The sequence below is a fragment of the Arachis ipaensis genome, chromosome B7, assembly GCF_059453495.1.
Source record: "Arachis ipaensis isolate K30076 ecotype BB chromosome B7, ASM5945349v1, whole genome shotgun sequence".
NCBI lineage: Eukaryota > Viridiplantae > Streptophyta > Magnoliopsida > Fabales > Fabaceae > Arachis > Arachis ipaensis.
In genome coordinates, this window is record NC_142442.1 from 136,657,408 (window position 1) to 136,672,011 (window position 14,604).

Consider the following 14,604-nt stretch of genomic DNA (forward strand, 5'->3'; position numbering starts at 1 on the left):
AAATACTAATTTCTTTCTTTTTCTTTTTGTAACGTTATGGGAATATTTCTTAGTCAGTGCTTTAATGGTTAGTTCCAAGTAGGAATATACATTGATAAGAACAAAACATATAAAGTTTTTTTTTTTTTTTAATTTATTTCCCTAATTAAAAAAACATAAACCAATTTGTTGGGTTTACTTTTGGGGTAGTATCTGGAAATATTTTGGTGTCCTTTTTCTGGTGCCTGAAATTTGCAGAGAGGGTAAGATTTTCAATTTGTCTCATTGATAAAATGAATCAAAGACTTGTAGTTGGAAGATTCACACTTTATCCTCAGTTGGTAAGGGTATCATTTAGCTTTCACTAAGTATGTGTTGACTTATAACTGTCTCATGCAGACATGTATATTAAATTTTAGGATAATGTCTGATTCTTATCTCACATTTAAGTTTTAAATGTACCAATTCCCCTCCCCCTTCCAAAAAATTTTACAAAAATATTTCTTACTCCATTTTGATTGTTAAGAGGGAGAATCAAATCTTTTACTACCATGCCATATAGTTCACTATTGAAAAGGACAATTAATTATAATTGAGGGCTCAGAATTTTAATTAGTTATGAGTATTAAGTTGGTTTATATTTTTTATAACTGAAATTGTTTCCTTGTAGCAAAAGTTGATCATTTATTATTGATTTAGTAAAATTTTTTGAAAAAATATTGTAATTTTTTTTAAAAGCATAAATACTATGTTTTGTGTTTGATAAATATAAAAAAAAATTATATATTTATACTTATAATTTTTAAAAATTAGCAGTCATTTTGAAAGCATTTAAGAGGAGCATTTTAAAAGTAACTTGTACTTATTAAAATAAAAAAGTATAATATAATCTCATACATTAATAAATATCTAAATTTATTCTTATATATATATATGATATATCTATTGTGGTATTTTTAACATTTTAAAAGTTATTTTATAAAAAATAATTATTATTGTTTGTACCTATTAAAAGACACTTTTAATTTGATTTATCAAATATAGATGTATTTTTATAAAGATATCTTTTAAAAGTCAGGTTTAATAAGTTACTTAAAAAAAGTTTCTTTTTTCAGTATTAAAAGGGGCTAAATCCCCATAAGAGAACAAAAGAAAATAAAACTAGATTCAAGTTATTCGGAGCAATGTGGTCTCTAATTCGAAGCCCAAATGCATTATGAGAGCCCAATATGAAATGAGTTTATTTTGGGCCTAGAAAGAAGAAAAGCGACAGAAACGAGCCCATTATCTATTGGATTTGATAAAGCACAATTGAAGCCCACGAGCCCACTCTGACAAAAAAAATTAGAAGCCCACGAGAAGATGGGAAGAGGATAGTGGGAGCGCCAAACGAGCATTTTCGTTTCCTTTTCAAAATTCTGGGTTTCTTCTTCTTCTCCGTTTACAGATTGGAGTGCTTTGGATACCTTCTTCTTCTTCGTCGTCGTCATCATCATCATCATTATCAACATTGTCTTCTTCATAGATAGGATAAAGTTACCACTTGCTTTTTGAGTAGTCGAAAATCAATGGAATGGATCCGTCGAAATAAGTAAGGGGGTTTTCCCTTCATCAGCATGCGGCGGAGATTATTGCTCCATGGATGGGAAGGCTAACCTTCCGACCAACTCCGCCACTGGAACCGCAGCAGCCACCACCACCACTTCCACCTCCACCTCCACCGCTACCTCCTCTTCATTTTCCTCTTCTTCCAACTCTCCTACTGACTTCCTCCGCCATGTTCAAGCTGCCTTGAAGCGCCACCGCCCTCTCGGTAATCCTCTTTACTATTCATTGTTTAATTGAGCAGTAGCTTCGTTGATTCTTAAACTTCAAATTTATTTTTTTTTCTGTCTTTGAGTTTAATGTTACTAGAGGTTAAGTCTAGGGTTTATGTTTTTCTGTTTTTTGGGGGAATTCTCTCAGGTTCAATGCAGTCCAATTGCATAAGGCCGAAGCGCTCAGTGCTTCCACAACAAAACTTGTCCGGAACTGCAACTGCTGCTGTGGATGTGAACAAGCCTTTAGATGTGTCGTCGAAGCAATTGCTTCCGCGCAGAATAAAGAAAGCAACTGCTGCAGCTGAAGGTCAAAACAACGCCTCTATCACGCCTCCTTTGATTTCAGGGACTTGCAACGATACCTATGATGGCGAAGGTTGTAACTCATTCAATGCGCATGTGCAACAACATCAGGGGAAGGGTGTTAACAATGCTGGTGTGGCTTCCCTGCTTGCAGGATCTTCCAATGTGGATGGTCTGAAGAAAGTTCAGTTTTCGATTGACACCAACACTAGCGTGCAGGGTAATTCTTGCTAATTTTTTCCCCCTTAAGGGATTGTTTTTTGGAAAGTTCATTTTTGCAGTGTCAAAGAATTTATTTTTCTTTTTCGGGTTGGAATTAGTTTCTGATGTTGTGCATACACCAAACATGTCGGTATTGCCTGCCATATATTTTCTCCTCGTTTAACATGCAGGGGCCCATGTTGCAAAGGGCACTGAGTTGGAGAACTTGTCATCTTATATGAGTTCACTTGGATTGACAGAAATGGATTGGGTTGAAAGCAGCCAACATGATCCACCAGTTGGATTCAAGCAAGATTCGAATAATCAAAGGGTAGAATGTAACATGAATTTGAGATCCGAGGGAGGAATAAGTTCTATGTTGCCTAAGAGAACTACTGTTACTCAGGACAATCTCCAGCAGTTCAGAAACTTTTTAAGTCAGCCAGCAACTCAATCTTCAGTTGTGGGACCTTCTTGTGCTACAACTACCTCAGTCCATTCAACTTCTGCTCCCATGCTCAATTCAACAACTCGTTATTCTCATTTGCTTGTAGATAGTGGTTCATGTGTAACAGTGGAACCTATGGGGGAGATTAATGTTAATCCTAAAGCTGTAGCTGAAGGGGTTATTGAACCTCCAAATACTTCCCTGAAGGACATTAATAGAATGTCAATTGATAAGGCAGCAACAGCTGCCCAAGCTCCCCGTTCTGCTGATGCAGAGTTGGGACTTCAGGAGCACAACCAATCTAAGGAGCAACAGGGAGGCAAGGTAAAAGAAAATAGCATTTCAAAATATTCATCATGTCTTGACAATAAGTCAACTATAGCAAAAGAGCCTGCAGAGATTTCCAAACCACAATCCCAGGCTCCAGGTCCCCAAACTTCATGTTCAGATGTGAAGTCAGAGTCTTCTAACTTAGAAAAACGAGAGAAGGGTGCAAGTAGTAAAGGTCTAACATCTCGGAAAAGGACCTATGACCCTGATTTGTTTTTTAAAGTCAATGGCAAGCTTTATCAAAGGCTTGGCAAGATAGGCAGTGGAGGAAGCAGCGAGGTACATAAGGTGATCTCTTCAGACTGTAAGATCTATGCACTTAAGAAGATCAAGCTCAAGGGTCGGGATTATGCTACAGCATATGGGTTTTGTCAAGAGATTGAGTATTTAAATAGGCTGAAAGGAAAGGATAACATTATACAGCTTATAGACTATGAGGTACTCTATTAAATTTTTTATTTTTGAAATGTGGCCTGCTTCTAGCCTTCTAGCTATTGCTATTGATGTTTCATATATCTCCAGATGTCTGAGTGTATGACAAGTTACAGTTGATGATTTTTGTGATTTTACAATTCTGGAGTTGGGTTTATAGATATTATCTTATTTGTGTCCTGATGTATGCTGTATTAACTCAATCTCGTAAATAGGTGACCGACAAAGCTTTGCTAGCAGAAGTCATGAAAGGATCCTTAAGTAACAAGGATGGGCGAGTCAAGGATGATGGATATATATACATGGTACTTGAATATGGGGAAATTGATTTGGCTCACATGTTGTCCCAGAAGTGGAAGGAACTGGATGGATGCAACCAGACTATTGATGAGAACTGGCTGCGATTTTATTGGCAGGTTTCAAATCCTCACTAGCACGTTTTATAACTACTGCTATTCCCAGTCACTAAATTCTCTTGTTTGAATTATCTAAAACAATGTGTGTGCAACTGACTAAAGTGAGAGATATTGCAGAGGGTATGATATCATTGCTTATGTGCATATGCTTCAATCTCAATTTGTTCTTGTTTGAGAGTGTGATAGATATTCAATCATTCTTATGGTGATCCATTTAACGTTTTGGGATAGAGTTTGTATTGTTTTGGAGCTTTCCTATGCTTGGCGAGTTACCTAAGGATTTTATTGAATCCTTTTTGCAGCAAATTCTTCAGGCTGTCAACACCATTCATGAGGAGCGTATTGTGCACTCTGATTTGAAGCCAGCCAACTTCCTCCTTGTCAAGGGTTCCCTGAAACTAATTGATTTTGGCATAGCCAAAGCAATAATGAGTGATACAACTAACATCCAACGGGAGTCACAGGTAATGCTTACCTTCCTTTTTATTCACATGGTATGCCTGAACTTTATTTTTCTTTTATTTATTCTGTTTGTATTGAGCTATTCCCACATGCGGTGAATACCTGCATACTTGTGATGTTACAAACTTCTTAAGCGGTTTTATTAAAATGGGTAAAATACTCTTTAGGTTCCCAACATTTCGGGTGAATCCTATTTTGGTTCCTAACGTTTTAATCGTTCTATTTTTATCTCAAAACCTTTAAAATGGCATCAATGTTATCTCACCATCAAAGCCCTCACTAACACTTAACGAAATTGATGTACTATAAATAATGCTTTTGTTAAAACTATGTTTGCTCAATCCCCCCTCTCTCACCTTCACCTCCTCACAAGCCAAAACTCCATTCTCCTACTTCCTTCTTCCTCCTCCTCAAACCCCTCTTGGAGAATTAATTGTTTAGAAGGGAATAGGAGAATAGGGTTTGGACTTGTTGAGAGGGTGAAGGTGGGAGATGGAGGTTGAACAAATATAGCTTTAACAAAAGCATTATTAATAGTACATCAATTTCGTTAAGTGTTAGTGAGGGATTTGACAGTGGGATAACATTAATGCCATTTTAAACGTTTTGGAATAAAAATAGGACGATTAAAAGTTAAGGACCAAAATAGGATTCACCCCAAAGTTAGGTCATATTTTATGAGGTCTTGATTGCAGTCTTTATAAAAATTTACTCATATAATCTTTATAGACTATGTTCCAAATTACACCTTTTTTTATAAAAGAAAAATAAAAGGAGAGGGGGGGGGGGGTGTTTAGGGGGAATGTCAGTAATTGTTTACTGAGTTGTTCAACTCTTGCAGGTGGGAACTCTTAGTTACATGTCTCCAGAGGCATTTATGTGTAATGAGACCGATGCAAATGGAAACGTAATTAAGTGTGGACGGCCGTCAGATATCTGGTCCTTGGGCTGCATCCTTTATCAAATGGTATATGGGAGAACACCTTTTTCTGAATACAAGACATTTTGGGCAAAATTCAAAGTCATAACTGATCCAAACCATGAAATTACCTATGAACCTGTCCCAAACCCATGGCTTATGGATCTTATGAAGAAATGCCTTGCATGGGATCGCAATGAAAGGTGGAGAATCCCTCAGCTACTCCAACATCCTTTTCTTGTTCCTCCTGTACCAAGTATTCCATCTTTCTCCCAAGACCAAGGCTGTAAGTTGCTTCAGCTTATTGCTGAAACTTGTAAATATGACCCTGTAACATCCCAACTATGCTGTCAGCTCCAACAGGTCCTTGATGATCCCGCAAATTTGGTAACTCCTCAGTCATTAAATTCGCGAGATCAACAAGGAAAACTGCTATCCAGAGCATCAGAATTGTGTATTCAGCTGCAGGCACGTTTGGCAAATTCGGATAACAAGTAGGTAATCAAGAAAGGTAGAGATTTTCATCAGGAGCAATTAAAAAAAAATTGGGATTTGTTAAACAAGTTCTCTTCAATCTACTTGTGAAAAATGCAGTTGTATTGGTCAAGCCATATTGTGTGGAATTCTGTACTTTATACGTCACAAGCAAATCAATTTATTAGTACAGGATTTGTATAAAATTTCTCTGGAACAGCAGGAATAGGTTCATTAATTATTGGTTTAAAAATGCAAATTACACTTAACACTTTGCTATTAAAACCTAATAATATGAAGTATTGGGGAATCATAGTTGAATCCTACTGTCCTACTCTTTAGAGGAAGATTTGTAAGATGCTTCGGCACGGGCTTCTTCCAACTTCATCAAAAGTTCCGTCACAAAATGTGTGTTTGTCCCATGAGTAATCCTTAGTATATCCACTGCCTTGGTCAGTGATTTCACGGCTTCCTCTGTTTCTCCCAGATACCTGTATATTAAGTCCAATAACCTCACTATCAAGTTGAAATTAACAAAGCCTTTCACCCGCTAGGTAAACCAAAAGAACAGAACAGAGTTTCTTGCTTAGAGATATCTTTTCCCTAAACCCTACAACACATCTCATGCTATATAAGACGCTTGCAGATGCTCCATCAAGTTAAAAAAGAAAAAACTTAACACAATCCTATACCCAGTTTAAGACAGAGTTTAGAGTTGAAGCTTCAGTTGAGGGATACTAACCATTCAAGTTTTCCACATGTATAGTACTGCAAACCGAGCAGAGGGTGAATAGCTGGATATGCACCTGCAATGGAGTAAAGAAGTTCAGAAATGGATATAAGCAACTAATGGTAAACTTCATACCTAGCAGACAAAGCAATTTGGGAAGCCGAACTATGATAAATATAGTTAAGATGGTTTAGGTTTTGCACCATTCTAGTCACTTAAATTATACATAGCACATGCACATACTTTGATAGACTGGTATGGTCAATTTGCAGTATGCTAAAGCCTCACTCCAATGTTCCAGCTCCATCAATGACTGCAGAGGACAAAAACATCATATTATTCCATCCATTATTTCAGAGTTGTAACATAAATTATTGAGCAAACATTGTTACATTGCATGCCAACAAAGAACAAGCCCTTCAATGTAGAGATAAGAGATAGCACAAGACCAGAGGTTTTTAATTTTTATTTGGCAAAGAAAAAGAAATCATAATAGAAGTTATGCAAGATATTACATAATAAGCAAATAATAGCAGAATAGACAGAGAACTAGAAAGAGGAGCCTACCTTCAAAATCTTCTCTCGAGTTCGCATCAAGTTGATGGAGAAAGGATGATAGAGTTTTGTTTGCAGTTTCTCAATCATTTTATATATGGAAATAGCTTCTTGATAATCTACAAGTAGTGAAGGAGTTGACTTCTTGCCTTAATATTTAAGGTGCTAGCTAATTGCATTATAAGTTTTTCTGTTTGTTTTGATAAAATAATGACATTGTAAGTTCTTCTGAGAAACATTAAAGGATACAGCCGGCAGATGAAAGCTTAGAAGCTTCTTCCTCTGATAGTGATTTTATCTCGGTTGCAGTTTTCTTTATCTCTTCCTTTTCCCTAACCAAACCACATTGTTGGCATTGGAATCCTTTTCCATCTTCAAATTCAGCAAATTATTTGGAAAAAGAAGAAATGTCATTGATAAGAAAGATATAAAACCACCAGGCAGGTTGTCTATCACTCTCTATCTTAGATCTCATTCTTGTTCATAAGGGGAAGATGTAACATGAAATTACAAATTTAATAGCCAGTAAATGATGATAATGTTTTTCTTCAACATATTTGACATTTATGATGGCCATAGTCAGTCACATACCAGTAGTACGAAGCAAGAAACCATCACATTTTTCATTTTTACATCTGTATCCTTCTAGAATTGCACTTTCTCGGATATCATCATACTGGCCCTTCAAAACTAACTAAACTGAATTAGCCAATGACAGCATGTGAATTTTACTGAAATATACCATGCTATGAATCAAAGAAGAAGATCTTGTGTGTAAATGATCTAGCAGGTACCAGTTTAGAACAGCGAGGACATGTACAATTGAATAGGTACTGCTCTTTGAGAGCTTTCTGTCGAGTCATAGTGCTTCCAGCAGTCTCTATGTAACTTATTAGTACCTTTAAAAATAAAGAAAACTGTAAGCATTCAATTTGCTGCACAAATACCAGTAATTCATATTTGTACCAAGGCAAGACATAGCAATACATACCTCACTACCTTTGGGAACATGTTGCACAGCTCGAACTGACGCTGACCTTCCCTCAAAAACCAACACAGAATTGGGCAAGCAGCTATATGGCATAACCATCATTAGAAGACTAACAAGAAAAAGTAGGATGACAGTGCTTTTTATTTTATTTTAACCCCACCTGTGATTGATAATGGAAATAACCGGATACAATCCTGTTCCCAATGGTCTCAACTCGCTGTCACAAATGGTATGTGCATTGCATGCAAACTGCAGGATTAGAAGGATCTGACCTTAGAATGGTTTCATCAGAGTCTCAATTCTACATAATGTATGTACCACATAAAGACAACTTTTTCATCAATCCAGTGTGCTGTAAGTGATTTTTCCAAGACAACAACTTATAACAATTACATAAGCAAAATTAGGTTTTGAGGAACAACCTTAGAAAAATTTTCTGCAATCTCTTTTATATTGATTTCAGGCCACTGTAGTATCACGTTTACTAGATTAGCCATCTGCGCATACAGCAGCAGTTGCTCCTTGGTGATGTCAGACATGTCTTCATGGAAAAGAATGTTAAAGAGAACAATGACTATGGAAATGTTATAAATGAAAAAAAGTATATATATAAAAAATCTAACTTCATTACATTGAAAGTTAGAAGACAAGATAAATATTAAAAGGATACGAGACACTAAAGCCTCCACCAAGTTGTAGTTGTCCATAACAGTGCTTGGTATGATCTGGTAATAAAATGAATAATAAACCAATTTCTCTTAGCTGACCATTGTTCAGATCAATGGTTGAAAAATGCTTTCCAGATCACAGAAGAAAGTTACTGAAGGCATAAATAGGAACTTTAGGCGTAATTAAGTCCTCAAGTGCATGTGAAAGAAGCAGAATATATCACCAAGGTAAAGAATAATGGCATTCTACAATTTGTAGATAAAGCAAAACAATAAGCAAATCTAAGCAGGGATAGATTCTAGCAAAGCAATGTCCACTGCTATTCAAAACTAACTTCTTAGTCTCCAATTACTAACTGCAGTGATTACCAAACAAATTACTAAGACTCTTACCAACAGAATACTATGAACCATATTACCAGAAATGATGGCCTTCTACTTTGACATCACTAATAAATTAAGAACTGCGAATATTGGTACGTCCATAAAACAAGAAAAGGAAGTATAGGCTACATAATGTCAGTCACCAGTTGTATACATTCACCTTCTCATTTTGCAGCTTCCTTCGAAGATAAAGTTTAACCATCAATCGAATGGATGGTGTGACATATTTTTTCTTGTCGTTGTCTAGCCGAGAGAGGACCTCACATTCAAGACGATGAAACTTCCACTCTAACTTCTGCAATTCATAAAAAGAAAAATGTACATAAAAGTTAAAAGCTGAAGCAGCTATCAGCTGAGGTAAGAGATGAAGCCATCAGTTAACAAAAACCTGATATTCCTTATAAGTAACAAGAATTTCAGCATCATCAAGAGTTTATACCCTAAACACATTTTAATGCTTTTCTGACCAATGTCAAATTGATCGAAAATGAAAAATTTTGACTAGAAAAATAAAACCTTTTTAAGTTTAACTGAAGCATGAGGGGCAGCAAAACATGGAAGCTGTGATTAAAATACAATAAATGCAGCAAACCTGACAAGAGGTTCCACAGTACCACACAACTTGGCACCGTGAGCATTTCTTAAGGTTAGTTGTTGTAAAACATCCTTCGCACCTTTTCTGAACTGAGTTGTTGTTTGGAACACAAACATAAGGCTCTTGACTTATGATTACCTCCCCTGCAAACACCAAAATCCCGCATTTCAATTCCTAATAAAACAAAGAGAAAAAGTAGCAAGCAAGTACTACAATAGCAATACAACTCAACTTGGAGAGAGAGAGAGAGAGAGAGAGAGAGAGAGAGAGAGAGAGAAGCTCACCAGGGTAAAAATCCTTTGTTACAAAGAGGGAACGACCCTTTTCTGGGACACTGGAAACTGTTAAGTTGCGATCCAAAAGAACACTCTGCAAATCCTCCATTACTCTCTAGAACCACCTCTTTGCTTTCTGCTTTTGATTGCTCTCTTCGCTCCAATTTCGTTATCGACGCCTTGGGTCAACCCGACCCGAAAACAAAACCCCCATACCCAATTGACATGATCCTATCAAAACCGGGTCATGAAGCCGATTCAGCTATTCTGCTATTCACTTTGTTTTTAACGAACTTGGAAAAAAAAAAGAAACGTTTCGACAAAGTTGAAGACTTGAAAAAGAAACGGGGCGTAGGTTGATGCTGTTGCGGGTTCTTCTCTTTCACTCTCTGCTGCGTTATCCTTCGTTGAGATCAAAACCAGTGAACAAAACAAGCGTTTCTTACTGCTACTGCAATAATCTCTCTGCATCCACGTTCATGGCGTCTTCAGGTTCGGTCACCATCGCTTTCTGTTCTTACAAAAACGTTGCTAAACAATTGGGTAGTTAAAAAGTTTAAAGCTTTGCAATTGGGTAGTTAAAAAGCTCAAAGCTTCACTGTATCTAATTTGAGGGGTGATATCAAACTCTTATCATTCATTGAGCAATTAAGGATGTGACGATGTGTTTATAGTTCGGATCTTTTGATACAATTGAAGAAGCTAAAGTTTGAAGCTTTCAATCAAATGAAGTAACTTTCCTTACTTTTTTGCTCTTTTTTTTAGTAGTGGATTGCAGCACACTGGTTTTATGCGGTAAATCATTGGCAGAGATAGAAGCTGCTAAAGCTATTAAGAGCAGTAACACTCTCAAGCTCCCTGACAATGGAGAACTATCAATTGTTTTGCAATCAGAATTGGATGGTGAAAATGTTATGAGAAGGTCCTTCAATGTTGATTCTTTCATGAATTCTCTTTGCACTGATACATTTGGCAGGCTTCTTGTTTGGTCGCCGCGATTAGCTTCTACACATGATGTAGTTTCACAGTACGTATCTACTAAGCAATCACTTCGGTTGCATTTTTTGTACTGTGTGTTTCATAGATTATGCTTTGGTTAGACTTTGAATGATCAGCTGAAAAATTGTGATGTATCTGAATTTCTATACTTTGTTTGTGTCTAAACTCTTAACCTTAATTTTATCAAGTTTCTATCTTGTTTTCTACTTGCTGATTTCCATTCTCATTGTATCATCCTAAATATTGTACAATTTTTGTGTAGCAACTTTTGTGAGCTTCCTATTGGTTCAGTTTGTGTTGCTGATGTTCAGACCAAGGGGCGAGGTTTGATACAACGTTTGAGTTTTTGTGATTCTTTGTTCTGTTTGATCATAAATGTTATATGTTGCGCCAAGATTGATCTGAGCGCTTACTCTCAGGTCGGTCAAAGAATGTCTGGGAGTCTCCGTTAGGTTGTCTCCTGTTTTCCTTTACTCTGCAAATGGAGGACGGGCGAATAGTTCCGTTGGTGCAGTATGTGGTTTCCCTTGCTATCACAGAAGCAGTGAAGGATATTTGCAACAAAAATGTAAGTGATTAGTTTTATAGTATTGCCTTAATTCCTAGTCTGCCCGTGAACTAGATAGGACCCATCTGCTGCAAGTTTTCTGAAAGAAATAGGAAGATCAATTTTCGGCATCATATTGTTACAAAATCTGAATGAGTTTCTTGGTTTAGAAAAGAACTTCTACTTTGCAATATTAATTGTTTTCAGATTGATACATATCTTAAATGTTTTTTATTCCACAACTTTCCATTCCAGGGATTACCCTCCGTTGACGTCAAAATCAAGTGGCCAAATGATCTTTATTTAAACGGCTTAAAAGTTGGCGGCATTCTTTGCACCTCAACCTATAAGTCGAAGAAGTTCAATGTCAGTGCAGGTAGCAAGACATTCTTGTATAGCAAAGGCTAATAAATTATGACTGATTGTACTTCCATGTATTTATTAAATCCCTATTCTCTGTTGATACTCTAATTTTCCTTAATGGAGATTGGATTGGAGTAGAATTTTTTAAAGCTTATGCTCATGATGAAGGTTGATAGCCATCCCATGCTTATAAAATTGCAGGTATAGGCTTGAATGTCAGTAACGAGAAGCCAACAACATGCTTAAATACAGAACTTAGAGAATTGTCAGTGGAGGCTTACCGATTTCAAAGAGAAGATGTTCTGGCAACCTTTTTTAACAAATTTGAGACATTTTATCGTCTATTTATCGATCAAGGTGCTGTGCTAACTATCTCAATTAATTATTGTTGTTCTCTCTGACATTATACCCCAATTATGATATTCATCTAATACCCTCTGATCCCGAAAGTGACACCAAAATGGTCCTAAAACTAACAAAACCGAGACTAACTGATAGATAGATCAAAGACTGATGTGATGTCACTACAATCTGGGAGGAACAAAATAGATACTTTCTCAGAAAAAAAAGATACAACAAATGCAGTTAAAGTTTTTCCATTGACTTCTTCTGGATTAAGATTTCTTGAGTTTGCTCTATTTTCCATTAACTTCTTGTAAGTTTAACCAACTGCTTCCAATAGTTTGTATCACTGCGTATGCCACTAAGTTAATTTTGAATTCGGCCTTCTCATTTGAATGCAGGATTTCAAAGCCTGGAGGAGCTATATTATAAGACATGGTTGCACAGGTGACTTTCTCAAATTCTTGAGTTACCCCACTAGTATGTCAATATAGGAAATTTTGGATTTTAAAAATACAAAATAGAAAGAATATTCACTTTACTGGTTCAAGAAAATCTATGGCTTGAACATCTGGGATTCGGAATGCAGAACCAGTCTCTATAATGATTATCTGGTTATAATATATCTGATGCAGTGAGCAAATAGTTTGTTACTTTTGATTTTTATTTCTTCCTTCTGCAACTTCAGTTTCACATCAATACACCTCACTCAAATCTTAGCGCATTTTGCCGTCATTTGATCCGTATAGCTGACTCCACCTAAGACAAGGCTTAGCTGTGTTTAGATACAGCTTATGCTTTTATCTGGATAGAAATATGGCGTTCGTTCTTATGCGTGAAATGGTTTAACGGCCGTACATTCATCTATATATTCCAAATGTCATGCAGTGGACAGAGAGTTATTGTACAAGAAAAGAACGACGACAATGTGGTCGAGCATGTGGTAACTATTCAGGTATTGCAGATGAAAATATTTCCCCAACTCACTATAGAATTGGATAGAGTCTACAACAAGAAAACAAAAAAGAACTAGACAATTTATGTGGTAACTATTAACAATGATGATTTTAGATAATATCACTTCAACAGTGTGTGATACTAATATGTGAGTATGCATATCATGATAATATAACTTCAACAGTGTGTAATACTAATATGTTGTTAGAAAGTAATGTAAGTTTCAATTTCTTTAATTATCTGCATTTGTAGGGTTTGACATCTTCAGGATATTTATTGGCTGTTGGTGATGATAGTCAATTGTGTGAGCTCCACCCTGATGGTAATAGGTAAGCAACACCATAACAATTCAAATTTGCACTTACATCCCTTATATTTTTGTGAAATTCTCCTCGGCCTCTCTCTAGTTGTCCGACCTACGCCGATCTCCCCTGTAGTGGTCCCTCATTTTGCGCAAGCATTTCATGATTTAACAGGGGAGGCCGGTGTTGGTCAGAAAACTAGAAGGAAGACATGATCAATCAACATTTCAAATGTGTTATTGCATTTTTATAACATCCATTGAGATTGAAACTGAAAATAATTTTCTATTTTGGTGACAGCTTTGATTTTTTCAAAGGACTTGTGAGGAGGAAACTTGAGTGAAGAAGCTTCCTTAATGCAACTACTATAACACACTTTGTATATATTACCAAGGTGTTTGTTGGTTTTATAGCAAATTTTTTTTCCAATAAATTAAATTTTGTTTTATCATATGTCATTAGAAGTTTAGAGCCTTTTGTGTTGCATCTGCGAATTTCCTTCAAACTTGGTAGGCGCGTTCTTTCAAATATGTTTGATTGAACCATCTAATAGTTTACAATGTCATCTTTGTGTGAAGAAATTATCATCTGAGTATTCCGGTTTGTTTTAATCATTTGAAAGTAGTTAGGTGGTTCTTGGTAGCTATAAAATGATTTTGAATAATAATAATAATAAATTATTGTGATCACTCGTTGTGTTCTCAAATTAGATGCTTAATGCTTAACTAATTAGAAAATATATAAGCTGACCAATATTTTCTCTTGTATTTATTTTATATTTAAGTTAATACTAACTAACTCTATTTATTCCTACTAAAAATATTGGTCTCTAACAATTCTAGAAAAAACATTTGTTTTGTCAATTTTTTGCTAAAAGTTATGTTGCTTAAGCTCTTCAGGGGATGTAATGTTCTTCTAAAAGAATTTTATTGTCTATGAAGTCAAGAAATACCTTTGCACACTTGATCAATATAGTTTTCTTGTTAGCCCATCTATAAAATCAAAAGTTAATATAATGAATAATGAATAACAGTTAATACATAGACATTGCAATAATTTAATTTGCATACAGTATAAACATAAAGAATTTTCTATAACTATTCAATTATATA

At 35.8% G+C, this 14,604-nt stretch overlaps 3 protein-coding genes across 8 annotated transcripts; 2 read left to right on the forward strand and 1 right to left on the reverse strand.

Annotated features, from left to right (window-relative positions):
• Positions 1-1,368: 1,368 nt before the first annotated feature.
• Positions 1,369-5,990, forward strand: PPK1 (putative protein kinase 1). 2 transcript variants are annotated; one of them, XM_016308057.3, is made up of 6 exons: positions 1,369-1,792; positions 1,945-2,322; positions 2,495-3,519; positions 3,729-3,929; positions 4,232-4,393; positions 5,233-5,990. In XM_016308057.3, exons 1-6 carry the CDS (start codon positions 1,618-1,620, stop codon positions 5,806-5,808), a joined length of 2,517 nt encoding a protein of 838 aa, XP_016163543.1. In that variant the 5' UTR covers positions 1,369-1,617; the 3' UTR covers positions 5,809-5,990. The 2 variants fall into 2 exon arrangements, with proteins under 2 accessions (XP_016163543.1, XP_016163544.1); XM_016308058.3 differs by having other exon boundaries at positions 1,381-1,792; positions 2,564-3,519.
• SDG37 (SET domain group 37) lies at positions 5,924-10,130 on the reverse strand. 4 transcript variants are annotated; one of them, XM_088493026.1, is made up of 14 exons: positions 9,992-10,130; positions 9,705-9,850; positions 9,273-9,407; positions 8,731-8,785; positions 8,483-8,601; positions 8,221-8,309; positions 8,061-8,142; positions 7,864-7,968; positions 7,661-7,751; positions 7,319-7,441; positions 7,082-7,188; positions 6,758-6,827; positions 6,527-6,590; positions 5,924-6,275 (listed from the first exon to the last, which is right to left on the reverse strand). In XM_088493026.1, exons 1-14 carry the CDS (start codon positions 10,089-10,091, stop codon positions 6,116-6,118), a joined length of 1,446 nt encoding a protein of 481 aa, XP_088349152.1. In that variant the 5' UTR covers positions 10,092-10,130; the 3' UTR covers positions 5,924-6,115. The 4 variants fall into 4 exon arrangements, with proteins under 4 accessions (XP_088349152.1, XP_088349151.1, XP_088349150.1 ...); XM_088493025.1 differs by having other exon boundaries at positions 7,661-7,763; XM_088493024.1 differs by having other exon boundaries at positions 8,483-8,785.
• A 109-nt stretch (positions 10,131-10,239) lies between these two features.
• On the forward strand, positions 10,240-14,184 carry HCS1 (holocarboxylase synthase 1). Of its 2 annotated transcripts, none has more exons than XM_016308060.3 (10): positions 10,240-10,474; positions 10,748-11,009; positions 11,244-11,305; positions 11,401-11,549; positions 11,784-11,904; positions 12,093-12,248; positions 12,635-12,680; positions 13,122-13,188; positions 13,443-13,519; positions 13,793-14,184. In XM_016308060.3, the coding sequence occupies exons 1-10, from the start codon at positions 10,342-10,344 to the stop codon at positions 13,833-13,835; spliced, it is 1,116 nt and encodes a 371-aa protein (XP_016163546.1). In that variant the 5' UTR covers positions 10,240-10,341; the 3' UTR covers positions 13,836-14,184. The 2 variants fall into 2 exon arrangements, with proteins under 2 accessions (XP_016163546.1, XP_016163547.1); XM_016308061.3 differs by having other exon boundaries at positions 10,751-11,009.
• Positions 14,185-14,604: the final 420 nt, after the last annotated feature.